The sequence below is a fragment of the Diospyros lotus genome, chromosome 1 (assembly GCF_014633365.1).
Source record: "Diospyros lotus cultivar Yz01 chromosome 1, ASM1463336v1, whole genome shotgun sequence".
NCBI lineage: Eukaryota > Viridiplantae > Streptophyta > Magnoliopsida > Ericales > Ebenaceae > Diospyros > Diospyros lotus.
Genome location: NC_068338.1, coordinates 6,184,457 through 6,211,827, shown reverse-complemented (window position 1 = coordinate 6,211,827; position 27,371 = coordinate 6,184,457). Strand labels below are relative to the sequence as shown.

At 36.5% G+C, this 27,371-nt stretch overlaps 2 protein-coding genes across 4 annotated transcripts; one reads left to right on the top strand and one right to left on the bottom strand.

Moving 5' to 3' along the window:
• The first annotated feature begins 1,078 nt into the window (after positions 1 to 1,078).
• LOC127798707 (uncharacterized) lies at positions 1,079 to 14,345 on the top strand. 2 transcript variants are annotated; one of them, XM_052332264.1, is made up of 4 exons: positions 1,079 to 1,541; positions 1,680 to 1,769; positions 13,605 to 13,780; positions 13,993 to 14,345. In XM_052332264.1, the coding sequence occupies exons 1-4, from the start codon at positions 1,250 to 1,252 to the stop codon at positions 14,185 to 14,187; spliced, it is 753 nt and encodes a 250-aa protein (XP_052188224.1). In that variant the 5' UTR covers positions 1,079 to 1,249; the 3' UTR covers positions 14,188 to 14,345. The 2 variants fall into 2 exon arrangements, with proteins under 2 accessions (XP_052188224.1, XP_052188230.1); XM_052332270.1 differs by having other exon boundaries at positions 1,127 to 1,541; positions 1,680 to 1,748.
• Positions 2,821 to 5,175, bottom strand: LOC127798722 (uncharacterized). 2 transcript variants are annotated; one of them, XM_052332292.1, is made up of 3 exons: positions 3,737 to 5,175; positions 3,535 to 3,653; positions 2,821 to 3,438 (listed from the first exon to the last, which is right to left on the bottom strand). In XM_052332292.1, exons 2-3 carry the CDS (start codon positions 3,604 to 3,606, stop codon positions 3,034 to 3,036), a joined length of 477 nt encoding a protein of 158 aa, XP_052188252.1. In that variant the 5' UTR covers positions 3,607 to 3,653; positions 3,737 to 5,175; the 3' UTR covers positions 2,821 to 3,033. The 2 variants fall into 2 exon arrangements, with proteins under 2 accessions (XP_052188252.1, XP_052188242.1); XM_052332282.1 differs by having other exon boundaries at positions 3,535 to 5,175.
• Positions 14,346 to 27,371: the final 13,026 nt, after the last annotated feature.

The window sequence follows — 27,371 nt, the reverse complement described above, 5'->3', positions numbered from 1 at the left end:
GGAGAAAGAAGTTTTTCTAGGAGAAGTATAATTGTGCGAGTGTTGGAAGTCCAAAGAACGAAGGGTCGAGGGGTATTTATACCCTTTGATTGGTGATAGGGACACGTGACACACAGACACGGGGACAAAGTGTTGTCCCAATGATACATAGTGTTAGAAGAGGGCTTGGTGAGAAACCCCCTCGAAAAAAGGATAGCTTGTTCTATACAGGTTATGTTGTTCGAGATAATGTAGGGTATAATTGTCCAAGAGAAGTTTCTTCCTTTTTCTTCCTTAGGAAGATGGCTCAACTGGGTGTATTTTGGTGTGCAATATGCCTCTCCAGAAGATCTTTCGGTGGTATTGGAATATTAAAATGCGGAGCAGAGAGAAAACTAAGATGGGTTGAGTTTAAGCCAGGGGCAAAATGGGCTATTTGCATCACCAATTAATTATAAGGGAGGTGTGTGCTATTTAAAAATTATAAGAATGCCCAATATAATTTTACTAAATTTTAAGAATGGTGTGTAAAATTTATCCCATATATTTTTGTAAATAGAGAGAAAAAAAAAAGAAAAGATAGTATTTAAGGACAAAATTACGAATTTATACTGATAAAATGATTATAGAGTGTAATTAATTTGTTTGAGTGGGTAAAAATATATATTTTTTAAAATAATTATTTTTTTGAGCTTCAGCAATTTTCACTGTTTTTTATGTGACAAAGGTAGTTTTTACTATTTTAAAAAGGTAAAAGGTACTGGGCCAAATGTCATGGTGTTTTTAGTGTAAATTACCCCCCCGGCAAACAAACAGGTTATTGTTTGGAATGGGATAAGAATTGTGCTGCCCCTTTTTGGCATTATCTTGAAGATATTTTATGGTAGCGGGCCCATGCTATGATCGTCTCTACTAGCTATGCAATAATCTGTTGCTCCTTCTGCTTTTAATTCTAAGATCATGCTAGATGTACAATAAATTTGTACATCTTAGGCTACATCAAGGGGTATAAAGACTAAAATACTCTGCGCCTCACATGCTTTTATGCGCCTCATGAGAGACTTTTTTGTCATTGATATACTTTTGTGTAGTTCAAAGTGTAGATAAAAATGTAAAAATAGCATTATCCTTAATTCTATCCTTTTTATCTGTCTGTGTTGTCCTAAAAGTGATTGAATATACAAGTTAGCAAGTCCATCTATCTCATCCGAGTGAGTGAGGCAACCAAGCCCAACCAGTGTGCCCATCGATCCAACACACACACGCACAGATGCTTCTGCAGAGCACCGCCTTCACTTCACCCTGCCAAGCCACCACTGTCATTAGCAAGTACAACAAGCAGCTGAGGAATCTGAATCCCAACAATTCCAAATCCCTCTTTCCAGATCTTGGGAGAAAGGGATTCTCCTTGTCCAAGGCCAAGACCAAAACCAAGATCATCTCCACTACAACGCATGCTTCTTTGATCGAGACCCCTGTCCTCTGGGCTGGCAGGCTTTGCATCTTCTATGCCCTCCTCAAGGCTGGTTTGGCTGGATCTCCGGCAAACCCACTTGTCTCAGGTCCTCCTCAATCATCACTAATTTGATTTAATTAAATGGGGTTGGGACTCGATAGCGTCTATTCAGGTGCGTGTTTTAATTATCTTTCTGTACCCTGTTGATTGATTACTGTCTTTTTTTTTCCCATTGTTTTTGTAGACTTAGAAACAACCAGGGCTCATGATTTAGGCTTCTCCAAATGGATCGAAGGGTTCCAGAGCAAACCAGGTTCGTGGGTTTCTGGATTTTGTGCGTGTTTCTTGCCCTTCGTAATTTTCATCGATCAGTATATTCATATTTTGATGAATGAGAACTAATAACTAGTTTGCTGCTGGAGGCTGTCTCCTCCTTTCTTATGTTTATATTGAGAAATTCAAAGGTCTATTGGGATGTTTGCTACAACTCCATGATTTTGTTTCGCATTTTTATTTCCTTTTATATTTTTAAGTTGCTAAGTAAAATATTGTTCATTAATTTCTTTTCTTTCTTTTTTTTGTTTTTGTTTTGTTCTTTGGCTACTTCTGCGTGCAAATTTTCTTCTTTGTTGGTTGCAATTTGCAGCACCAGTGGCAATTTGAAGCACAAGCAGGCCTTCGTTACAAAATTTCAGTGAGGAAGAACTACAAATACAATACATTTACTAAAACGGTACCCTTTTCTTGCACAACCTAGTTTGACCTGGTAATGCGCACAGCATACCTCAACATATGATTTTGAGTTGTAATTTAATTTGTTCTTTATTTTAAGGACTACTTTGTAGGATAGCTATAGTTTTGAAGGAAAATAAAGCTTGAGGTGCACTTAAAACATCAATGGCATCAATCATCAAGCATGAACATAAATATGTGCTTGAGTGTAGGTGACAATGTCAAACAAATGATGATGAAAGGATAATAGAACTGCAACTGGGTCGTACCTAAGAACATGCACATATGATGCCTGATAATGTAGCATCATTTTTTGTGCTAATATGATGGCGATGGGATTGAATAATTGACTATTCACCTCCTAATAGTCAAGTGCGCTGCACTCGAACGGCTTTGGTTTTGATGTTCCTATCAACACTAGTCTTGATTTACACTTGGAACTTTAGGTCAAAAAGTATTGGCTCCCCACACCATCCTACTTTCCATTTTCCTTGACAATTGTCTAAACCTTTTGATGTCCTTCCTAGATCCCGGGGTACCACATTTGAAAAAGTTCCTCACAAGCAAGCCTGTATGATGTCTCATGCAGTGTTCAAAAACGCGCTAGGCGCTAGTCGGGTGCCAGGCTGGGGCCTAGCGCCTAGGGGGCCTAGGCGGGGCCTAGGCGGCGACTAGAAAAAATGATTTTTTTTTTTTTCTAAAAACCTTTTGATGTAATTTGATATTATTTTCAGGTAAATCAAAGTTGAAAAGACAAGTGAAATAATGGAATTAAGACTCAAAAAATAAACTATTATATTAGTTATAAGTTCAAGAAGATAGAAGTAGCAATAATACAACATAAACCATATCCGAAGAATCTAAGTCTAACTATCTAATTGGTCTTCTTCCTCTCCATATTCTTCCAATACACGATCTTCATCGGACTCAAAATCAAATTCATTGATTTCTTGCTCTTCTTCTTCTTCTGATTGAAAATCATCTTCATGAAGCTCTCTCATCCTAGAACTTCTTCGAGCTTGAAGCATCTCGTTTGCTCCCGATGCTTCACCAACCACTTCCCAAGTGAGCCCCGTACCAGGCTCAACTTCTTCATCATCTTCTCCATCAACGATCCATCCTTGTGCATTACTAGCATCACTAGCAAGTAGCACATCAACATTCCTTTCCTTCTCCCTTTTGTGCTTGTTCATCAATTTCGCATTAAATTGAACATAGACTAGATTGTTCAATCGATTCACGTCTAGTCTATTTCTTTTCTTCGTATGTATCTACATAAATAAAATGAAAGCAATATCAATATAAATGATAACTGAATAAGGATAACTAATTGATAGTAAATAAATATAATTCATATATACACTAACCCCTTCAAAAGTGCTCCAATTTCTTTCACAACCGGATGAACTAGTGGTTAACGAGAGAATCTTTCTCGCCATTCATTGCAAGTTTGGAGTTTGATTTCCATAAGTCATCCACCATGTAACTACATAGGTCAAACAAGTATAAAGTAAACAAATTTAATTTATACACTAATACACAATAGAAATGATTAAAAGAATTTTATACCTGGATTATAATTGTCATCATTTTTCGCACACCCTTGAGTTGCCCACGATTTTCCAAAAGCTCCATCTTTACGAGTATACTTTGGCAACTCAACATTTATAACATGGCCTTGCAATTCACCATCATAATGATAAAACATCTCCACACAGTTAAAAAGCCCATCCATCACTTCATTATCAAGTTGTATATCCATATCCTTGAAAAAGTAGTAGGGATTCAAAAGGTAAGCTGCAAAATGTAGTGGACTATCTAGCCTATCTTTTACCCTTGCTTCAATAATCTCCATAATAGGCTTATAGTTCTTTTCAAGATTATTTAAGGCCTCCTTAATATCTTCCTTTGCTTGCTTAATCTCTCCACATAAAAAGCCCATAGAAGGCTTTCTATCCGCATCAACAATTCGAAGCACCTTCACCAAAGGTGCAAAAACTTTAGGCATATAGTCACACCATTCCAAAAAGCAATGCTCATCACAGTAGCATAGGCTGCTTTCCCTTTAACAATCTTTGACCATTTGCACTCCTCCCATTCGGAGCTGGTAAACATTGCCCTCAATTGGGCCTTTTTCTCCATCAAACTCTGTAAAGTCAAGAAAGCAGAAGCGAATCTAGTAACTCCTGGTCTCACTATATCCCTCTTCTTCGTAAATGACCTCATTAAGGACAAGGTCTTATGGTGTGCATAAATGAAGATTGTGAAACTCTTGGCCTGATCAATGACTTTCTTATACTTCGGCAGTTTTCCAATACTTTCAAGCATCAAATTGATGGTGTGAGTAACACATGAGGTCCAAAAGATATTTGGCCTCTTCACCTTCAATAATTTTGCCGCTCCCATATTATTGGCAGCATTGTCGGTTACTACTTGGATGACGTTTTGTGGCCCAACTTGCTCAATGCATTTATCCACATACTCAAAGATAAGTTCACTTGTATGTGCTTCATCTGAAGACTCTTTAGAAGAAAGGAAAGCAGTACCTGCATTAGAATTAACACATAGGTTCATGATGCTCCTCCTTTTTCTATCTGTCCAAGCATCTGTCATAATGGAGCACCCAGTTCGTGCCCACTCTTCTTCATGCTTCTTCAATAACTCTTTTATTCTGTCAACTTCCCCCTTTAATAGTGGTTCCTTCAATTGGTATTGACTGGGAGGTTTGAAGCCCGGCCCAAATTGACCAACCGCCTCAACAAACAATTTGAAGCTATCATTGTCAATCGCATTGAAAGGTATACCAGCTTCATACACCCATCTAGCACAATATTCACGAACAGACTGTGTTCTCTCTTTAAATAGTGCTTCACTAATAGTTTGTTGCCTTTGGCTCATTCTCGCACTCAAACAAGTTTCAGGGCTGATGGAGCTTGCAAACTTATCGATAGGGCCAAGAGTACGGGACGTTTTTCTGCTACCTAACTCTTGCAATTCATCTTCATCATCCCCTTTCACTCTTTCGGAGATATTAACAGTTGATCTCATCAAATCTTCCTCCTTCTTCTTATTTTTCCTCTTATTCTTTGCCTCGGCAATAGCATTCTTACATTTGGCTTGATCAGTTGGAGAAGATTTTGGACATGCAGAAACATTTCCAGAAATGTGGCCAATGTGTTCTTTTACTCTATAAACACCTCCAGACATAATTTTACCACACAACTTACATTTAATTTTATCCATATTTTTCGGATCAATTAACATTCCATACTCCCATCCGACATCATTTGACTTCCTTTTAAGAATTGAGGAGGCCTCGGACGATGCTCCCGTACTTCCAGTCCTATCCGAATCATTCATTTCACTTCCTGACTCCTGTTTTTCCCTGAGTATTGAATAATTTCAATAATATACATTAAAATTTAACTAAAACTCATCAAATGAAATGAAATCAGCTGCTGCTTGAAGCAGGAAGCTGACGCAGCAAGCTTGCTGCTTGAAGTAGCAAGCTTGCATATTGCTTGCTTGCTGCTCGTTGAAGCAGCAAGCAAGCAATATGCAAGCGAGCCATGAGTAGCTTTGCGTTGCTGCTTGCTGCTGAGTTGCTGCAGAAAGGCAAGCTTGCGTTGGCGGAGGAAGATGGATGGTTGGATACATACCGCAGCAAGACGCGAACGGCGACGAGAGAGAACGACCAATAGGCAACAGGTGAGGTCGGCAGCAACGAGAGAGCAAGACCAAGAGAAGAGATCAATGGCGGTGGCGAACAACCAAGAAGAGATCGAAGGCGAGAGAGAGAGAGAGAGGAGCCGCGATGAACACAACCAGAGAGAGAAAGGGAAAGGGGATCGGGAAATAGAGAAAGGGAGGGGGAAAAAAGGTTGGCCCAAGACGCGCACGACCTAGGTGGCCCAGGTCGTGCGCGACCCAGGCGGCCGCCCAGGCGGTTAGGCGCCGCCTGGTCCGCCTAGGCGGCGCCGCGGACCGATTAGTCGGCCATGGCGCATAGGGCTACTGAGTAGCCCTAAATCGACGCGGCCGGTTGCCGCTCAGCGCCTAGGCGGCGCTTAGGCAGCCGCCTAGGCCGAATTTTCGAACACTGGTCTCATGAGTCATGATGTTGCTTTAAGAAGTATGCACAAGGTGAAATACGTGACTAAATTCTCAACCTCATGAATACGAGAAGAAAATTTTCGAGGATTATAAGAGTAGAAAAATTCATTAAAAAAATAGGAATTGTATTCTGATAACTTTTTCATACATAGGGCATTTTTTGAGGGTGAGACTTAGTGGCAATAATATGGTTGCTCCATTGTGACTACAAGGTCACGAGGCTTGAGCTACTGTAAATAGCCTCTTTGCAAAAGCACAAGGGTGAGGGTGCATACAAGAATGACCCTTGCAAAGTGGGGACCTTCATTCATTGAGGATATCCATTTTTTAGTCATACATACATAGGGTATTTATTTAGAACAAAAAAGGGAAACCTAATTTGTAGTGAACAACTCACCTGATTTGTTGGAAAACATCTCTAGCATGGACTTTAAGAACAAACCAAACTGGAACTCTATTTTAACTTAGGCTCCATTTGTTTGTAGGGAAGTGTTTTCTTGAAATGTGTTTTCTGTTGCTTAGCTGAAAACTGAACATGTTGTTGGAAAACCTTTTTTAGTTTTTTGCTGGCACTTTAAAAAATTACAATAATTTTTTTTTTCCCCTTATCATCAAATCTATGACATAAAGATAAAAAATCATGATAAACACATAATAGTAATAAAGATCAAAACATATAATAATATCATATATTATCCAAACTAGAATAATGTATGATATTATATACATCATAGGGCCAGACAGCGATGGTGATGCGTCTAATAGAGGTCCAGACGGCGACGACAATATAGGTTGACATGGCAACTACAACCCAGGTGGAGACAGGCAGAGGCGGAGATGGCGTGGTAGAGAGGTGGATCTGGCAAAGAAGGATGGAGACAGATATGCAGAGGGGTGGATCTGGACAGTGACAGTGATGTAGGAGGAGTCGACAGACAGCGGCAACGTAAGAGGAGTCAATAGACACAGGCAGCGACGCAGCAGGAGTTGACAAACAAAGGCGCGAAGCAGCAGGAGTTGACAAACAAAGGCGCAAAGCAGCAGGAGTTGATGGACGGCGTCAATGCAGCAGGAGTTGAGGGATGGCAGTGGTGACATAGGAGAAGCTTGACGGAGGCAGAGAAGACACTGTGAGTTCTATAGAAGAAGCTCGATTCTGTAGTTTGGAAAGTGAATTCCTGATTTCAACTCGTGAAGTCACTTTCCCATTTTTGTTATAGTTTTAGGAAATTACTTTCCATTGATCAGAAATTGATTTCCTTTGACTTTGATGTTTTCTTGGCGCCAAACATAGGAAAATTCAGAAAACAGTTTCTGGGAAAATGTTTTCTAGCTAACAAACACAGCCTTAGTTACCTAATTTGTTGGGACCTATTTTATAGGACTTATTGGGTAAAGATAATCAAATCTGTAATCTTATTTGACAAGATAAGAAAATCAAAGTAACTTTTAAATAAATTGGAAAAACTAAAAGATTGTATGATATTAATCCCATATCACATGTGAAAGAAGGATGGCTTTATTAAAATATCTTTGGGAAAGAAATAGAGAATGACTCTCCAAAGTACAAGTTTTGGTGAAGTTTATCAAAATGCTCTTTGCTTTATTGGAATAAGTGTGCGTCCATCTATGCCCAAAAGGTAGATGTCATGGATATCGAATATGTCAATTGTGAAGCCAATAAAAAAAAAAAGAAAAGAAAAAAAGCAGAATAGAATTGGTGATCAATGTGATCCATGTCAAAGTTTACTGCCATTGTTTCAAAAAATAAAAAGTGCAAATATCTAATAAGTAAGAACCCGTGGTAAGAAAATGTAGAGTCCATGTACATCTAGAAGGGAAAGGGTCACTATGCTAAACAATATCCTCAAAGCAAACACAAGAAAACTAATTCATTACTTATATCTTCCAAAAATATTATAGAAGTATGGATTGAATTCATTTTCTCTTTGGATTGTGTTGGTACTGTTCATAAAATGGTTATAGACCTCTGGAAAGTTAGTTTCTTTGAAGGTGAGGATGTAACTATATGGTTGAATCATGCTGGACCTTTTTATGTGGATGCACGTGCCACCTAGGCTGCTCTGGTGGCAAAAATATCTTACTTTGGAATATGAAAAATCATTTTTCATAGAGTAAATAACAATAACTATCCCTGAGATTTGTCTTAATTGTAGAGACTATCCCTCTCATTTTGAAAATGGCGATAACTTCCCCTACCATTAGAAAAGGAGATAACATGACTGTTTTATCATTGCTTTCTCTCTCCTTTGTTGCTCTCTAAACTAAAATTACTATTATACCTAATAATAAGCCCAAGTATCACAAAATGGGCCCATAGCACATTAGGTAAGCCCATCATGAAGCAATAATCAAGTGACTGGGGAAGGGCTGAATGGTTAAGAAGAAGGGTCAAGAGAACATGCGGAAGATTGTGTGGCCAGGTGGCTTGGATGAGGCCGCAAGAGACACAATTGGGAGCCGCATGGTCGAGTGAGGCCGCAAGAGTCGCATGGCTGTGAGAGTTGCATGACCGAGTGAGCCTCATGGCCGAGTAAGGTGATTGTCGGGTGGGGTGATTGTCGAGAGATCTTGAGATTACATTATTAAAGAACAACACCAAGCAATCAAGCAAGACATGGCTGAGTGACCCTCTAAAAGCTTCTTTCGAAACATCAAGGAGAGACCCTTCTTGAACACCTCAAAGGTCTTGTCCTCAAAGTTGCATGGATAGGATCTATGAAGTTGTACAGTGACAACAACTTAGCTATCAGTATAGGTCATAATCCAATCCAGCATGCATGACAGAATGAAACATGTGAAACTTCATCAAAACAGAGATTGAGAGTGAAGCTATTAGCCCATCCTACATCCGAACTAAGACACAAGAAGCTGATGTTCTGACTAAGGCACTATCGAAACCAGGTTTGAAGCATTTGTAAGCAACTTGAGAATCATTGATATTTATTCACTAGTTTGAGGGGGAATGTTGGAAATCAGAAATCAATCCTTGATTTAGTGGGAATGATTGAAAAGATTAAATCCAAAAATTAAGAGAGTAATCAAAGGAATTATCTTAGGTCAACTTTATGTTTTAGTTTTTTGGTAGTTTACTATTCTTGTATAGCCTAAGTTTCCTATTCTTGTATAACCTAAGATAGAAAGATCTCTTGTATATATGTACTATACAACTAATTGTTGGAGGTAAGAAATCAAGTAATTTCTTCCAAAATTATTTCTTCACTCTCTCCTTGTTTATAGCTCCCCTTTCAATTATTAGTAAGCTAGAGAAGTGGTTGATTTCTTTTTTCTTTCCTTGGTTGGGGGCAACATAGGAGTGAGTTTAGTTTTCATTTTGTGTGTTCAATCCCCACATCATAAACCCTTCTCGATATGCATTGGTATTTGCTAGGGATAGAGATGTTTTCTACTATGGCGCACAAGTGTAGACAGAGACACTGGACATGACATTTTCCAAAAAAGTACGACATGACAAAGTTGGGATACATTAATTAATAAGGTTAATAGCAGTAAAAAGCTGAACCTTATTGCGTTTATGCAATTTAATTCAAACGTTTCAATTTTGACAATTAACTCCCGATTTGATCGATTGGTTGCAATTTTATCCACGACCCGAATTCGATTTGAGAGGCATGTGCGTTTGATGACGTGGCACGTCACTTGGCATCTTAAAACATTTTGAGTGGGCTCCACGTTGACACGTGGGAAAAAAATGATATATTAAATATATATATGTATATGTTATATATATACACACACACACAGAGAGAGAGAAAGCGCGGGCGGGGGATGGAGTGATGACGACGGTGACGAAGGAGGCGACGGCAACAGCATTGGGCTAGAGGCGGCAGCCAATGTGGAAGCTGGAAGTTGGGTTCACTGCCTCTTCCCCTGTCCGATTCTGCATCTTCTTTCCATCTTTCCTACAAACTTGAGGTGAGATATCCCGTCAATTTGAGGCATGACCGGAACCTGGAAGCTGGAAACTAGGTTCCTCCTTTGTCAATTTGGAGTCTAATTCTGGAAGCTAGGTTCCTCCTTCATCGCCGTTGCTCCATCCCCTACCCACGCCTTCTCTCTCTGTATATATATATATATATATATATATATTTAACATATCATTTTATTTTTTTCACGTGTGTCAATGTGGGGCCCACTCAAAATGTTTTAAAATGCCAAGTGGCTTGCCACGTCAACGAGCGCACACGCCTCTCGAATCGGATTCGGGTTGTGGAAAAAATTGCAACCAATCAACCAAATTGGGAATTAATTACCAAAATTGAAACTTTTGGATTAAATTGCAAAAGTGCAATAAGGTTCGGCTTTTTACTACTATTAGCCCTAATTAATAAAATAATTTTATATATTTTTAACAGCATAATAAAATATCAAAACTATATTCCAAACTCATAAATATGCATTAAAAATTCATAGCCAAGATTCCAAATGATAAACTCTAATCTAATTAGCAAGCAACTCACAATCCAGTCATTTTGTCCCTCACAATCTGTTTAAAGAGCTAGAAAATAAAAGTGTGAAAGGTATGAAAACTGAATAATCATGCAATCAAAACATGGAAAAAAAAAAAAAAAAAAGAACCTTGCAATTGCCAAGTTGGAAAACTGTAGAGTCAAAAAGAACACACTTTACTTTTTAATCTTTGAAATGCTCCCATAGGGGACATGCTTGTCCTATGTGTCCCTTCCCAAATCCTTTTAACAAAAATTTTAGAAAGTGTCCAGCACGCCACATGGGCATGTTCAGCATGTATCAAAGGTGTGTCAGAATGTCTGGCATGTCAGCGAGACTGGTACAGCAGCCCTAGAGAAATGTCATGTGCTTTATAGGTTTTTTATGAAAGATTCCTGTGCTTTGGTTTTTTATGAGCATTCTTTACCCAGGCAGGAGGAGAATAGTTGGGCAGAGGAACCTTTACTATTGGTCCTATGGGGCACTAAGTGATGATGAGGGGTTGAACTTCCCTAGCTAGAAAAGAAATTTGGAAAGTGAGAGTGGCTCATGGTGGGTGGCTTTCCTCATTTGGATGACTGCTCGAAGTTCTTCTCCTCTTTCCATTGATGACTTGAGGAAGAAAAGACATTGCACCCAAGTGGTGCAACTTGTGTAAGAAAGGTGGCGAATCAATTGACTGCCTCTCCTTCACTGTCTCATGGTGCAGCGCCTATTGAGCCTGTTCTCTTTTTTATGCTCACTGGATGATGCTTGCCACCATTACAGGTTTTTTTGCATCCTCAGGCAAGGAGCTGCTGGAGGAGTTTAAGATTGGTGTGGAACATTGCCCCTATTTGTGTAATGTGGTGTACATGGCGTGAAAGGAATAGTAGAGCAGTTGAAGGGTTAAAAATTCTTTGAATTTTTAATATAACATTTTTTTTTCATTTTTTATCCTCTTTTATTTCTTTTGTTAAGGTTTAGTATAGATTGATAGCTTTCTATGGTTTTGAACCTCGCACTTGCACGAGGTTTGCCATCTTATAGAACTTTTTTATACACTTTGGGCACTCAAGTTTACTTAATATAAAAATACTATTTGGACACTCAAGTTTTAATACCACTAGAGTTCATCATCATCACAAGTCTTAATATCACTAGAATTCATGGCTAACTACATGAATTCTAATTCTAATAATCTCTGTGGTCATATCTTCTGTAAAACTATTATATCCTCTCATCATGTCTTAAGAGTTTCCTTATATCTTAAGATATAATATTAGAAAGTTAGAAAATATATATATAGAGAGAGAGAAACAAGGGTCAGAACATGCGGAGGGGATACTGAACCGTTTAAAATTACAATAGGATTGCATCAAGGTTCTGCACTAAGTCCATACTTATTTGCTTTAGTAATGGATGAACTCACTAAAGATATTCAGATAGATGTGCCATGGTGTATGCTATTTGCAGACGACATAGTGTTGGTGGATGAAACAAAAGAATGAGTGAACATTAAGCTTGAGTTATGGAGAAACAATTTAGAATCTAAGGGATTTAAATTATGCAGAAAGAAAACGGAATATATGGAATGTAAATTTAGTAAGAATGCAAGAGTGGAGAATGTTATAATAAAATTGGAAGACCAAATCTTACAAAGAAAAGACTATTTTCGATATTTGGGATCAGTGATTCAAAAAGATGGAGAAATTCATGAGGATGTCACACATAGAATTAAGGCAAGTTGGCTAAAATGGAGAAATGTATCGGGGGTGTTATGTGATGATAAAATCCCATTAAAATTGAAAGGAAAATTCTATAGGACAGCTATAAGACCAGTTTTGTTGTACGGCTCAAAATGTTGGGCAGTCAAATACCAACATGAGCAAAAGACGAGTGTAGCGGAGATGAGGATGTTAAGATGGATGTGCGGCCATACAAGAAAAGATAAAATTAGAAATGAAGTTATTCGTAATAAGATAGGAGTAGTGCCAATAGAGGAGAAGATGAGAGAGACTAGACTAAGATGGTTTGGTCATGTGAGAAGGAGACAAAGAGACGCTCCTGTGAGGAGAGTTGATGAAATGGAACAATTAATCAAAAAAAGAGGTAGAAGCAGACCTAAGAAGACTTTGAGGAAGACATTAAAATTTGATATGAAGTATATGGATCTCAATGAAGATATGACAAAAGATAGAAATACATGTAAGTCTAGAATTTATGTAGCCGACCCCACATAGTGGGATAAAGGCTGGATATGTTGTTGTTGTAGAGAGAGAGAGACAAAATAGAAGATAAATTGAGCATTATATATTTTTATTCTTTGTTTTTACAAATAGTACCTTTTTCCATATAAATGTTATCAAAATTTCTTTTTCTCTTTTATTTATTCATTTTCGTCCTACTACTACTTTCAATTAGGTTTTTTGTGAACTCTATTTCTCAGCTAATGAAGTATTAACTTTTGACTTGAAGTTTTTAGCATTCATTATCCTCCATTGAATTTTGTTCTTAATGTCGTCGTGGAAGGAATAAAATCAACAATGTTAGAGCAAGTATCTCCCAAACATTGAAATGTTATATGTTCACATGCTATATCTTAATTTATTCTTATCCTTGTATATTTTGTATAAACTTGGATATTATGTTAAGACTTGTCGTTCATAAAATTAATTAACAGGGTTGAATTGACTTCCGAAATGTATATTTTCTTCAGTTCTTCTACATTCCATTCCACCATGTTGCAGGTCATTAATTAAGGCTTTGTGCTGATGTTGATAAACATTTTTTTGACTTTGTTTCTGGTTTTTTTGGTTGAGATTTGAACAAGTGAAATGTTTTGTTGTTCAAGGCGAGAAGGAAGCAGCTGACAAACGGAAATTAGTAAGCAAATGGCATCCCACAACAAAGGGTACATTGAGGCGAAACTATAGAGTACCTTCGAAATCTGAAGGGAAACGCCTCCTTAAATCCATTGCATCTTTGTTATCAGACGACGATCAATTCAGAGATGCAACATCCCACAAGGTAAGACGAGTGAAAATTTTAGAATTTTGGTCTTCCCTCTTTTAATTCATTAAGCAACTAATTTTAACACATGCAATTCTGTTGTTTTATACGTATGGCTCTGTTACTTGAGATGATGTGTGTGTGTGTGAGTATATATATATATATATATATATATGGATGGGGATGGGATCGTGTTTTGACGCGGTGTATAAATATGAATGAATAAATAGGGTTGCCGGATTAGGAGGGAGAGCGCTCACGGAGAGAGCGTGTGTTGTAACAACGTGAGAGCTTTGTTTGACGAGCTCCCGACTCCACACTTGGTTGTGGAAATCACGCCTTTCCCTGCTGGTCCTCTCACAGAAAAGGATTATGCCAAGGCCCAGAAACTAGAGAGGGTGCTCAGAACTGCTCCATCTGTTTGAATTTTGCTATCCATCCATCTGTCTGTAATGTATATATATATATGGCAGCAGCATAACATGAGGAACAGGGGGACGGACCCTGTATTGTATGTGTACAATAACAGCATGGATACATGATGAGAAATTATTATTATTATTATTATTATTATTATTATTTATTAATGTCTCAGATGATGATGAATTTTCTTGCCTATTGTTTTGTTGTGCTTCAATCAATCTTAGGAATAATGTTTCTAAGTTTATTGGTCTTCCTATAAAACAATTTGCATTGATGTTTTATCCATATGTATTGATATGATGATATGACATGCAGTACAATACAAGACATATCAATAATAGAGAGTATAATATTACCCCAAGTGTCTTCCTATAAAACAAAAGTTTGAAAGTGTTTTGTTTTCTTTTAACACTAAGGGTGTGTTTGATTGCAAGTATGGAATTTGTATGGGAAAAAAAATATTTCTAGATAATTGAATTGTTTAGAATTAAATTCTAGAGAAAATATTAATTGAAGGTGTTTGATTGCCTTAATATTTTGTTTAGAAATTATTGTATTTTTCTAACTTTTGATGTTTAATTATCATTATTTTTCATAGAAATAATCACATACACATACATAAATAATCAATAATCAAATACATAAATTAATGATCAACTACATAAAATAATCAAATATACAGACACAATAATCAAAATAATCTACTTACCCACAACTTCAGCCAAGGCAAGCAACTAAGAAAATCAGTTTCTTCGTCTTGCACTATTTGAAGAAAATCAACTGCTTCAATCAGTTGCTTCGTCTCGCATTGTTTGAAGTCTCAATTTCTAGTTGATCTTCTTGGTTGTTTGCCTTGGCTGAAGTTGTTGTTCAAAGACTAGAAATCGAAAATCAAAGTCGAATCCAGCAAATGTGCGAGACGAAGCAATTTTTAGGGGGCAAAGGAGAAGTAAATATATATAAATATATATACATACCAGAGAGCAATAAGCTTGGGATTCTCTGTAGGCGGCGTAGGAATGAGAGTCTCTGTAGGCGACGAAGAATTGAACCACAATGTCTATAAGGAAGGCAATCTGGCTGGCCGCGTAGAGGAGGAAAAGGTTCTCCAGCAGGCCTCTGAAGAAGTCGAACTCCAATGGTGTGAAGGAATACACCGCTCATAGCATAATGAATTGCGTCCAGCGTGGGTTTCCATTTCCATGGAAAATCAAATCTAACCCCAACCCTAAGAAAATGAATTCCATCAAAAGTGAGAAAAGGGTCACTTGAGCCAAAGTGAGAAAATATTTTTTATAGAAAAATTGACTAATCAAACACTACAAAAGCTAGAATTTAGATGAAAATTGACTATTTTCCATAGAAAAAATGTGCAATCAAACACACCTAAAAGCATGAGATTCTAAACCAATCAAAATCAGCACTAATGAAAATTGTAAAAAGTATATATTTACCCTTGTTCTCAGCACAATCTATATTGTAAAAAGTAATCTCAATTTGTAATCAAAACCATTAATTATGATATTAGTTATTTTATCAATTTTATAATTGGTAATTGTTAAGTCTTAAAATACTAGAGATTATAAATTAGTGTCATTAAAAGTATAATATTAACAATATGTTAATAAAAAATACAAGAAGGATTCAGGGTTGAAACGAAGGACATCAAATAACATTGAAACAAACACCATTTTAAATCTGAAAAAACCAAAAGCAGCAGCAGCAGCAACTTCCTGCTAACCTCTCACGCCTATGGCAACGGTGGAGGGCTTGGTAGTCACCATGGGTCAAATCCTCAAACCCCACGCCTTTTTTAAGTAGTATTTGAAACCCTGACTAGTTCACATCTAAAACTCTTTGCAGAAAACTTTTGTCTTCAAAATGCTGAAAGTCTTATAAAGTAGCTGAGAAACTCTACTTATTCTCACCCTCAAGCTTTTAAGATGAGATGACTTCTATCTCTTCAACCTTCAAAGAGAAACCAACTACTATTTTGTAAAAATGAAAAACTGCAATAACCACCACCTCTTGAGATTTGACGTAATTGTAAGAATCATCCTTCATGTTTTAAAAATAGCAAGAAACACCCCCTCATTTTGAGAAATAGTAATAACCTCCCCAAATGAATCAAAAACTAGAAACCTAGATGGGTTCATCTAGGTTTATAGTCCAAATGCATCTCAAACCTAGATTTGGGTTCATATGTGTGTGTGTGAAAGAGAGAGATGTACCTTACATCATGGCACCATGAAATTCATCTTCTATAAATCACTACAAGAGTTTTGACTTTTTTCGGCAAAGTTGAAAAACTACCGGTAAAAGTTTTACCGACGGTTTTAATAACCGCCGGAAATACCTCCGTCGGAAATTCTTACCGGTGGTTAAAAAACGCTAGAAAATATCTTTTACCGGCGGTTTTAATAAACCGCTGGTAAAAATAATAATACTGGCGGTTTTTCCAAACTGCCAGAAATTTTCGGCGGTTGTAGAATCGCCGGCAAATGAAATATTTTACCGGCGGTTAAAAAACTTTTTCTGGCGGGTTAAAAGCGGCTTAGTAAAGTGCTGAATATTTTTACCGGCGGTTTTGAGGTTTTACCAGCCATTTTTAAACCGCCAGTAAAAGTAAATCGCCAAAAAAAAAAAATTTAAAAACCTGTATATATTCAGTATAAAAAAAAATATAAACCTGTATTGTAACAAAAAACCATGGCAGAACACATAGCAATTTGAACTCAGTAAAATGAAATACATAGCAAGCAGATAGTATTAAAACTAGAAACAGGCTGCCGATGCAATAAAATCAAAGCCAAAAGAATTAGGAATCACAGTGAAGTTCAATAGTGAAGTTCAATAGTGATGATAATAATTACCTCATTCAGAGTATCCAACTCTGAAATGGCCTCATCAAAAGCTTGCTTTGCAAGATGACAAGCCCTGATAGAAGCAGCTCCTACATCAAATAAGACATTGACCAATTTGTACAGATTTCAATTAAATAGAATGCACTGCTAACCTGGTGAATTCATAATCTCATAATAAAAGACTAAGAAATTCAGGGCCAAGCCCAATCGGATGGGATGTGTTGGAGGCAAATCAGCCTCTGCTACAACGGTAGCTGCCTGCAAGAACATTTAGTTAGAGAACATGAGAGAGAGAGAGAGAGAGAAAGAGAGAGCAGCATTTTTCATGCCATGTCATTCAACCACTTTTAGCATTTTATAAGTAAAAAAGAAAGACCCGGGGGAGGGGGGGGACACAAAGAGCCACTAGAACCAGCCATATCTTAAATGGAAAACAAGCTGCATTTTGTAGCAAAAACCAGACACCAATTCCATACAATCAGCATTCAACATAATCCAGAGCTCTGAAAACCCAACTGTGAAAGAGCAAGGGGGAAGACAATCATAAACAATGCTAAAAAAACAATGTTCCCAAAACACAATACCCAAAAACTAGTAGTGGAGCTGAAGCAACCCAAAAACTTCATCTAAACAGAAAGCAAAACAGCCAATCTGCTACATAGACACAATATCCACAATGCTTGATGAAGATAATAGTAATCCCTAATTTGAATAGGCTGCACGAAGTCACAATCATAGACTTCTAATAAGTTTAACAATGTTCAAATGATCTCATAAGACAGTCTTAACTTTATAGAATATTGCAGGAAAAAAAAAACTTTATAGAACTCAGCACCAAAATTTTGGAATCTAGACCTATTTGATTTCATACTTATTAATGACAAGTCCAAAAATAAATGACTACTCTTTAATGTCCTTTTGAGTAGGCTGAGCATGGCATTGAACTAGTTACATTCCCTTCAATCTAATGATTCATTAATACATACTAGTGTTTCAGGGCACTCCTCATACTGAATGGTAAACAGGTGATAATGCCAATAATAACCATAACAACAATCATAAGTTCTTAACAAATAAGTATTAATAGAAGTAATACTACTTTAGGCCTAACCAAGACAACACAATTTCAACCACTTCAACATTTTAATAAAGTCTAATAGTTTACCTAGTTCATAGAAAATCAATGGCAATGAATGTCCACATAATCAATAGAACATGTGCATAAAAAATTAGCACATGTTTGAAGAGAGAGAAACATCTCAAATCAACCATAAGCTTACAATTTTCTTTAAACAAGATCAAAATAAAACAGTTTGCTGGCTCCAGGGAACACCTTAGGAGAGTGAGTCAGCAATGGACATCATTGGGACTAAGAAGCATCGAGTAATTCTATCTCTTCCTTTTTCTTTTTTAGTTATTATTATGGTTAAGACTCACATCTAATTGGTCTGAATACCCTAACACATAAAGGGGAGCCATGGGATGGGTGTGTGATAAAGGCTGGGTACCTACCACCCCTCGACGCAGATAAACCACGGGTAAGATATTATAAATTTGAACATGAGTAAACAAAATTACAGAACAAACATATCTATTGACAAAATTATTGACAAGTCAAAGCCATCTGATTGCATAAAATGAAGAATAATCCATATAGGCATTCACAAAGCCTACGAGGCGCTATACAAACATTGGTGAAAGACACATTATGGTGAAAGACTTAACGTCAGAAGCAATTCTAGCTCTGTCGAGAAGTATCTCAGCCAAAAACCCTGCCCTTCTGCTCTTAAAAATGTTAACAATAGTAACGCTATCTTTGGCAACAGGCGTCAGAAGGCATAGCATTATGACAACATTTTCAATTTTTACAATCGATTAATAAAAAAAAAACCCTAACCCCAATTCGGATAACGCCAATGCCTGAACAAAAATCAACACGTAATATTCACCCAAATAACTCAGATTCATAACATAAAGGCACGTATACGCGTGAATACACATAGAATTTCAGGGATTTGGAGGAGAATCTACCTGTTTCTAAAGGGAATCCCAAGAAGTGGTTGGATCCATGTTTGCGGAAGAAGAGAAAGGGAGCAACTGCGGATTCTTCTCCTTCCGGTTCCGAATCACGACACAGCGCTTCGAATTGCAAGGAGCAGAACGAGATCGCCCAGTTCTCAAGAATTCCGAGAGAGGCGCTCTCGTTGGGGAAGAAACGAACCAGTCATCAAAGACCACGAATTTGCTACCATTATTAATCAATCAATAGACTAATTAATCTAGTTTACCCACCAGTAATGACACCAAAAAAAAAAAAAAAAAAACAGTAGTAGTTGTTACCATACCAAATGAAGCAGCAAGTAACAGCGATCGAGCGAGACGAGAGAGAGGGCGGTGAGTGAGCAAGAGCGATCGAGAAGTAGTCAGGTAGCGAGGGCGAGCGCGACTAAGAGTGAGCAAGCGAGGGCGAGAGCGACTGAGCATGAGTGAGCGAGCGAGGGCGAGCGACATTCAACGGCGAGAGTGAGCGAGAGAGACACAGCGAGGCTCGAGCGAGAGGAATTTTGGCGGTTAGGGTTTGCAGAGGGAAATTTTGGAAGAGAAAGGGAGGGGAAGATTTGGGCGCGGGCGGGGGGATTTTAGGGGATTTATATAAGTCATATCCCCGGCGGTTTCAAAACCGTCGAGGATGGGTCTAAATCACCAGCGATTTTTCAAACCGCCGGGAATGGGTCTATATCCCCGGTGATTTATAAAAACCGCTGGAGATATCTATACCATAGCCAGCGGTTTTCAAAACTGTCGGTTATTGTGTTAAATCCCCAGCGGTTTTGTAAACCGCCGCCGGGGATTGTAGTGTTTTCCCGACGATTTCTCAAACCGTTGGGAAAAATTCGTCGGCAATACCAATTTTTCTTGTAGTGAATTAAACCATTTGATTTGCAAAGAACATTTTTGCAAATCACATGCCATTTAAACCCAAATGTAGAGGGTAAGATTCCAAGAACAAGAACAAGAAGAAAAAAAAAAAAAAGAGTTATGATAATGGAATGAGGTACCAATCACCACAATTTTGTCTTGATGTGAGCACCTACAAGAATAGGCAAGACTAGTTTCTCTGGTATAACCTCTGATGCTTAGTGTAGTATAATAAATGAGTAGTAAATACATTTGAACATTATGAATTGTATGGTTTACTTTTGGGGGTTTGATGTCTTTATATAAGCGAGGGGACTGAGATACTTGAAATTATCATCTTCGAGATTCTCGAACTTAATGACTTTTAAGTTGTAAGAAAATTCCTTATACTAGGTAAAGATAAACATAAGATGGTTATTCAGATTTTTCGGGTATATAAAACGAGCCATGAAGAGATAGTGTTGATTTTTAATCATTTGGAGAAGAGATGAGCTAGATAGAGATGTGGCCTCCAAATTATTCAGAAAGATGATGAATTGGGAGTTATCTATTGGTAGTTATTTTTCAAAACTGGTTCAGGTGAATGGACGTGTTGTCTTTCTATTACTTGCTGATAGGGTCATATGTTGTTTTTTTATTACTTACTGATGGTCACATGGCAATGTGAGGTTTGTTATTCTTTAAGGGTAGTTTGGTAATTTCCATCTTCTAAATATTCCTACATCACTTGACCCTACTTCTTGAGATAAGCGATTTCTTCAATTCAGGGATTAGTGAAGATTATTTCGAGATTATCACTCAATATTATGGTTTTCTTGTCTCGTTGTTGTCTTTTCAATGGATCGATCTTCCTCTAGTTCAATTTAGCCATATCAGTATTCTCTAGCTCAATTTTTCTAGTTCAGTCTTCTCTAGCATGGTTTTGCTAGTTTGTCTTTTTTAGCTTGCTTTTTCTAGCTTGGTTTCACTAGTTCAGCCTGTCTCGACTCAACCGTGTGTTGCTGGGTTGCGTACTACTAATCGTGCACAACATAAGTGCGCACAACTCTAGTTCTCATGTAACTCGGGCCCATATGGCTCAACAAATTGCAGAGCCAACCTTTACTACTTGTTTTTTTTTATTGGCTACTCACCTTTTTTTTTTCTTCTTTCTCCTTGGCTCAACAAATTGTCAAGCCTTGCCAAATAGAATTTTTTTTTTAGGCTCCTTCAATACCTAGTTCTTGTCCGTGCTCGATAAAGTCCACTACCAAGCCACTGTTTCTTGGATCCATCTTTGAGCAATTCGCCATTGTGGTTTGGTTTGATTCTAAGCTATTGCTATTTGGTTCCCCCTTGACCATTAGTTAAGCACTTCACCACTGTGACTTGGTTGGGTATCAAGCTACTGCTACTTGGTTCCTGTTTTTCCATTGGTTGAGCAATTTTTCATCATTCCACGATCTGATTTTAAGCTATTACTACTTGGTTTTCTTAGTATCCTTAACACCCTTAGCATCCTTGGTGGCTGCACTCTCACCCTGCAATTAAAATACAATAAAAATATATTATATTTTTTATATTTTTTTTTCTTTATTTTGGTGAGAGGTTTATACTCATCAGTGTACGAGTGCAGTTATAGTCCAAATTTAAATTTATATTTTCTAGATGAGTCCAGGTCGTCCACTGAGAGATTTATTTATGGCAAAAGAAAAAAAAATGTCACACACACGCACAAGCATTTAGATGAATTGGTTACAAGATTTTTTTATGTTTTTTTTAAACAACAAATACTAGGAAATAAAGCAAGACAGAGGTAGAAATAAATACTGGACGTGAGAATATAAAATTGGATAGCACTTGAGTTAAGACAATTTCAGTATCAACCCGTTGATTCCCAAATTTTAGTAGATAAGGTTAGTAACATTAATTTAATTTCAGATATGAGAGTTTGTTACTAAATGCAATTAGAGATGATGATAGTTCTAGTTTAAGCAATCCCCATACATGATATGCAGGATTCTAATTTAAGCAACTACCATAAATTCAATTGCAATTAATATACAAAACAACTAAATTAATCATTTGGATTTGAGTATGATAGCGTTTCTAGTTCTAGTAACCCCCATGCGTGACATGAAAGCTCTAAGTTAGACTTACGCTCCAATCCAAACCTAGTGATTTTTCAATAATTAAAACACACTCATACTGAAATTTAAATTAATATTACTCATTTAAAGCGTAGCTTTCTTTGGGAATCATTGGTGTTGGACACTGTTCTTGCCTTAACCTAAGATTAGATTTAGCTACTAATTTCCATTTAAAAGTTAATTGACAAGAATTTAAATGGCGTAATTTAAATAACAGAGTTTAAATGACAAGAATTAAAATAGCAAAAACTAACCGGCCATTTAGGTGGTGGATAATTAAAAGACAAGAATTAAAATTGCAGAAATTTAAAGGCATAAATTAATTGGCCATTTAGGCGGTGAATAATAAAGTAATAATAAATAACATAAGAATTTAAAAGAAGAAATAAATGAAGTAAGATTACAAGAGAAAATAAGAGAGAGAATAAGAGCAATTCTCTAAGAGAAACTCTAAAAACAAAACTAAACTTTGATTCAAGTAATAACAACCTCCTTCACAAATGCACCCAAGTGAGCTATTTATAGCCCACAAGATACAATACAAACCACACAATTATTCAACTAAACATAATTATATCTAATGTACACTCACAAAATATTCACCTAACTAATGGAAGAAAATTAGGTAAAAGACAAAAAATACCAAAGACTTTATGTGGTAAATCACTTATAAGAAAAATACAAAACAAAGAAAAGTCTTCTACAAATTAGGCTTTGTTGGGCCTTTGATTGGTCTTGGGCCTTTGATTGGATTCCATTTGATAGTTGGGCCAAGTGCACTTGAAACATCCTCTAGACTCCATAATTGGCCTTTGAATTTGAGCAATAAAAAATGGGTAATCCAATGTCTTCGATTATGCCCCTAATTAATTGTAGAAGCCAACTTCCTTGCTTCATCCTGAGATAATATGTAATACGAGTAATTATTTACTTTAAGCATAAATATAAAGTCAAAATAGGGATATAATTCATTAGAATATAGGAAATATTGACCCTTATCACACCCCCCAACTTGAATATTACTAGTCCTTTAGCAATTAGATTATACACCAGTCATGATCTAATCGCAATACTTGCATGAATATAAAAATTTCAAATTCGAAACCAAAATGCGTAGAGTAGTCTGGCATACAGTTGAATATTCAAAATCAGATTTCTGGTTAAAGGTCATACAATCTCAGGAATGGCAATCAAGATGACCAATACAAAGATTTACTCCCTCGAAGTTTTGACTTTAAACCTTATTGTGGATTTTCCCTCCAATAAAACGATTCCTCAAGTGTACACACAAGGGGGTGCACCGTTATAAGAGTAAATGTAAAACAAGTTTAAAATTCGGTGTCATCCCAAATACAAGGAATGTATTTTTATGAAATAACGAGGAAATTGACATAGCTTCTTGACTGAAATAATGCCCTATATGAATAACTTCTGAATTTAAACATAATTCCCTACTCCGAACTCGAATTTTGAGATCACATAATTTATAGCATCAAAAGGGATTAGACCGGGTTATAATGGGGTTATGAGGTTAATACAGGTTGTCAAAGAAAAGATAGAGTAAGCAAATGGTGTGCTGGAATTTTTTTTTTTTTAACATTTGTTTTGAAACAATTGTGCTGAATAGTTAAGAGAATTTTTCTTTTTTCTTTTTTTTTTTCACTTTTTTTTTCTTTTTTTTTTCTCTTTTTTTTTCTTTTTTTTTTAAACATGAAAATAGCTAGACAGACTAATTCCCAAAATCACACCAGGTTGGACAAAATTCATATAGTTATGGGTTAAACGATAGTAACGAAAGAAATTGTACTACAAATAGCTCACATGGGCTAGCAATGGAGGTTAATGTAAAGAAAAAAAAAGGTTAATAGACTCAAAATAAAAGAAATTGATCCCCCTATCATGCTTGTACAAAATAATGTTACTCAGTCATCTAATTCGAAATTTGAAACCAGTCAAATTCATCCACTATCATATTAGACATTCAAGGCGAATTGATGTTTTGAAGCCATTGAAAAGATGAGATAAACAATAAAGCATATTTAGAGTAAGTGTTATTTCACTCAGAATTAACGGTTATTAGGCTCAAACACTCACTTGGGAAATAGTCTCCACTTCTGTTGAGGGATCATACAGTGTACTAATCAGTTAATTACTATCACCTTTGACTTTATGACCGATAACCAATTTTATTTTATTTTATTTTTAAATTTTGAATACCCGATGAATGCAAATTACTTGTTCCAATGCATATACGTTTTCAAATAAGAAATCAATGCATTCATGTTTCATATTGCAAACTTAACCATCTATTAGTGCATAACTCCAAAGCTTTAGGAATAGCGTTATTTAAAACATATTTTATTATTATTATTATTATTTTTTATAAGAGCAGATAAGGATAATCAATTCACACAAGACTACAAGCTAGCAATAGCAAACTCACAGTTAAATATGAACCAGATAATTCATAACTAGACCTTACACCCCCCAACTTGAATTGCAATAATAAATTAGGGTTGTTAGGAATACCTGTAACTTTACAAGTCCATAGATTTACTGTGAACTGCTAAAACTCAAACAAACAAATGAGCATACCATATAGTTTTTATGTTTTCACACCAAAATAAAAATTTCATGCAAGTCATAAGATAAACAAAATGCGTCTCAAGAGTACAAAAAGTACTCCTTACTCAGCCATTTTATCATAGACTCGTCTAACAACATTCCACAGTTTTTTTTTTTTTTTAAGAACACAAGAAAAGAAATTTCGTACAAGTCATAGGAGATGCATCTCAAGAGTACAAAAAGTACTCCTTACTCAACCATTTTATCATAGACTTGCCTTACAGAGATAAATCTAAATTAATCGAACCTTTTTGACGCTTGTTTCTGATTACCTTAGACCAATCTATCCGAGGTTCATAAGGATCGTGTTGTGGAATATAAGCGTGTAATTTTTCTAGCAGCTCCTCAATGGTAGATGCAAAAATGAGAATCTTTCTTGCTGAAAGAGAAATGAACTTTTGTTCCACAGCTTGATCAAGAAAAGAGAGCAACCCATCAAAAAAATGGTTAACATTTAAAAATCCAATGGGTTTGGTATAGAGATTGCTCTTAGCCCAGGAGATTATACAGAAGATTTCTTCAAATGTACCAAAACCTTCTGGTAAAGCGATGAAGGCGTCTGACTGATAAATCTTACAAGCCATGCGCTCGGACATAGAAGTCGTTTCTATAAGTTGACCGCGTGTAATCCCAGAAATACGTGGTTCAGCCAAAGGGATTGGCATTACACCTACCACATATGTTTTTCCAAGATGTGCAACTTGTGAAACACAACCATTCAATCCACAACTTCCCTCTCCGTATATCAAATTAATTTTTCTTTCTCCCAATTTTAGGCTTAGTTTGCTTGCTGCAAGTGCGTAACTACTGTCGTTCCCGAGTTGAGAGCCACATAGTACACATATGGTGTTGATTCGACAAACTAACTGACCTTCTATTTATATTTGTTCTTTATGTATGCCATGAAAAGAGATTTGGTGATCAAAAATAGGTATACAAAAATTCAACAAGAAATAAACACAAACAAAAATTATGCATATGTACAAATAGTTGTGATTGTGGCTCACATCTTCCTCTGGTTTTACGTCCAGAAACGGCTTAAACACCTTCTATGAAGTGGGGATAAACTTCTCATCCAATTTTCTTAAAGATTGGCAAATAGGGTCGTTTTTAGTCAGATTCCCAAGACTATAGCGTTGGTGGTCACTTATGAACTGGGTCCATAAAGCAAGAAGTTCTCTTTGCACTATTCCACACGGATGCGTCTCAAGAGTCAATCGGATATCATCCAAAGACTCCTTACTCAGCCCATCCTTTATGAAACTAATTTTATCTTCTCGATTTACGGACGTAAACCCCACAGATTTGCATCGTGTGTTACAGGTCCAACGAGCACATTTGTGACAACCATTCACTCTTTTTGCTCTTCGTTTCTTCGCAAAACTACTCTTTCCCAAACCTGGAAAGTGCTTAAAACTAGGTGAAGTTTCGCTTAGTAATCGAACTTTTACTTCGATCAACCAGTGAATATATTCAGGAATGTTATTATATATCAACATTCTATGTCTTTCACACCTAGTGGCATAAATTTTTTTCAAATCATTCATTGAGAGAGATGGATAATACTTGCGAATTTTTGAGAGTTGAAGATCCATTTTTTTTTTATTAAAACACAACTATAATAAAATAAAACTAAAAACTATGAATCTTGCAAAATGAACGAGAGTACCTGATCGAAGAACAACACGAAGGAAAGGAAACTGAGCTTGCTTGCAGAAGTGTGGCTTATCTCATACAGATATGGAGTCTCTTATAGAGCAATAGGTATCACTATTCTACATTCGGCTCGAGGCACGCCATAATTATAGGGTCAGACACGTCTCTTTTTTCAACGCTCGGTGCCTCATTTTTCAACATTTGGTAGTGTGCCTCTTCCATTATAGGACAGTGTGATTGCACTGCCTGAGAAAAATGGCTACCACCAGTGCTAATTCTGTCTCTCCCAATTCAATTTTTTTTATTATTTATTTTTTTAATTTTTTTTATTATTTTTCTTTTTTTAGGTTTTTTTTTAGAGGCCTAATAAAATTATATATATACCACACAAGACAATATTATCGAGTCAAACAAAATTATTTGCACAATGGAACAATTTCAAACACCAATAAATCAATTCTTAAGTACACCTTACCCCCCAACTTGAATTGCGCATTGTCCTCAATCGGCAATAAAAGGATAGAAGATAGGCATACCTGGCAGTTTTCAGTGCATGAACTCGTATGCAAAAATTTTATTTAGACTGCATACCAAGAAATACTATTTAAGTAATGCAGAAAAGAAACAATTTATATATATATATATTTTTATATACTTTTTTTTTTCAAATCTAGAAACATCTATTTAACCTAAATGGAAAGGTGGTCTTTTAACGTCAGATTCTCAGACGACATGAAATGTCCCTTACTCATCAGATGATGGTGGATCATCCAAATCCACAACACCTTCATTCTCCTCAACATTACCTTGGTATGGTTTCAACTTATGACCATTGACTGTAAGAAGCTATCCTAACTCCAGATTTTCTATCTCAAAAGCCCCATATTCTGAGATGGACTTGATTACAAAGGGACCGACCCATCGAGACTTCAATTTTCCTGGAAATAGATGCAATCGAGAATCGTACAAGAGTACCTGTTGCCCTACCTGAAA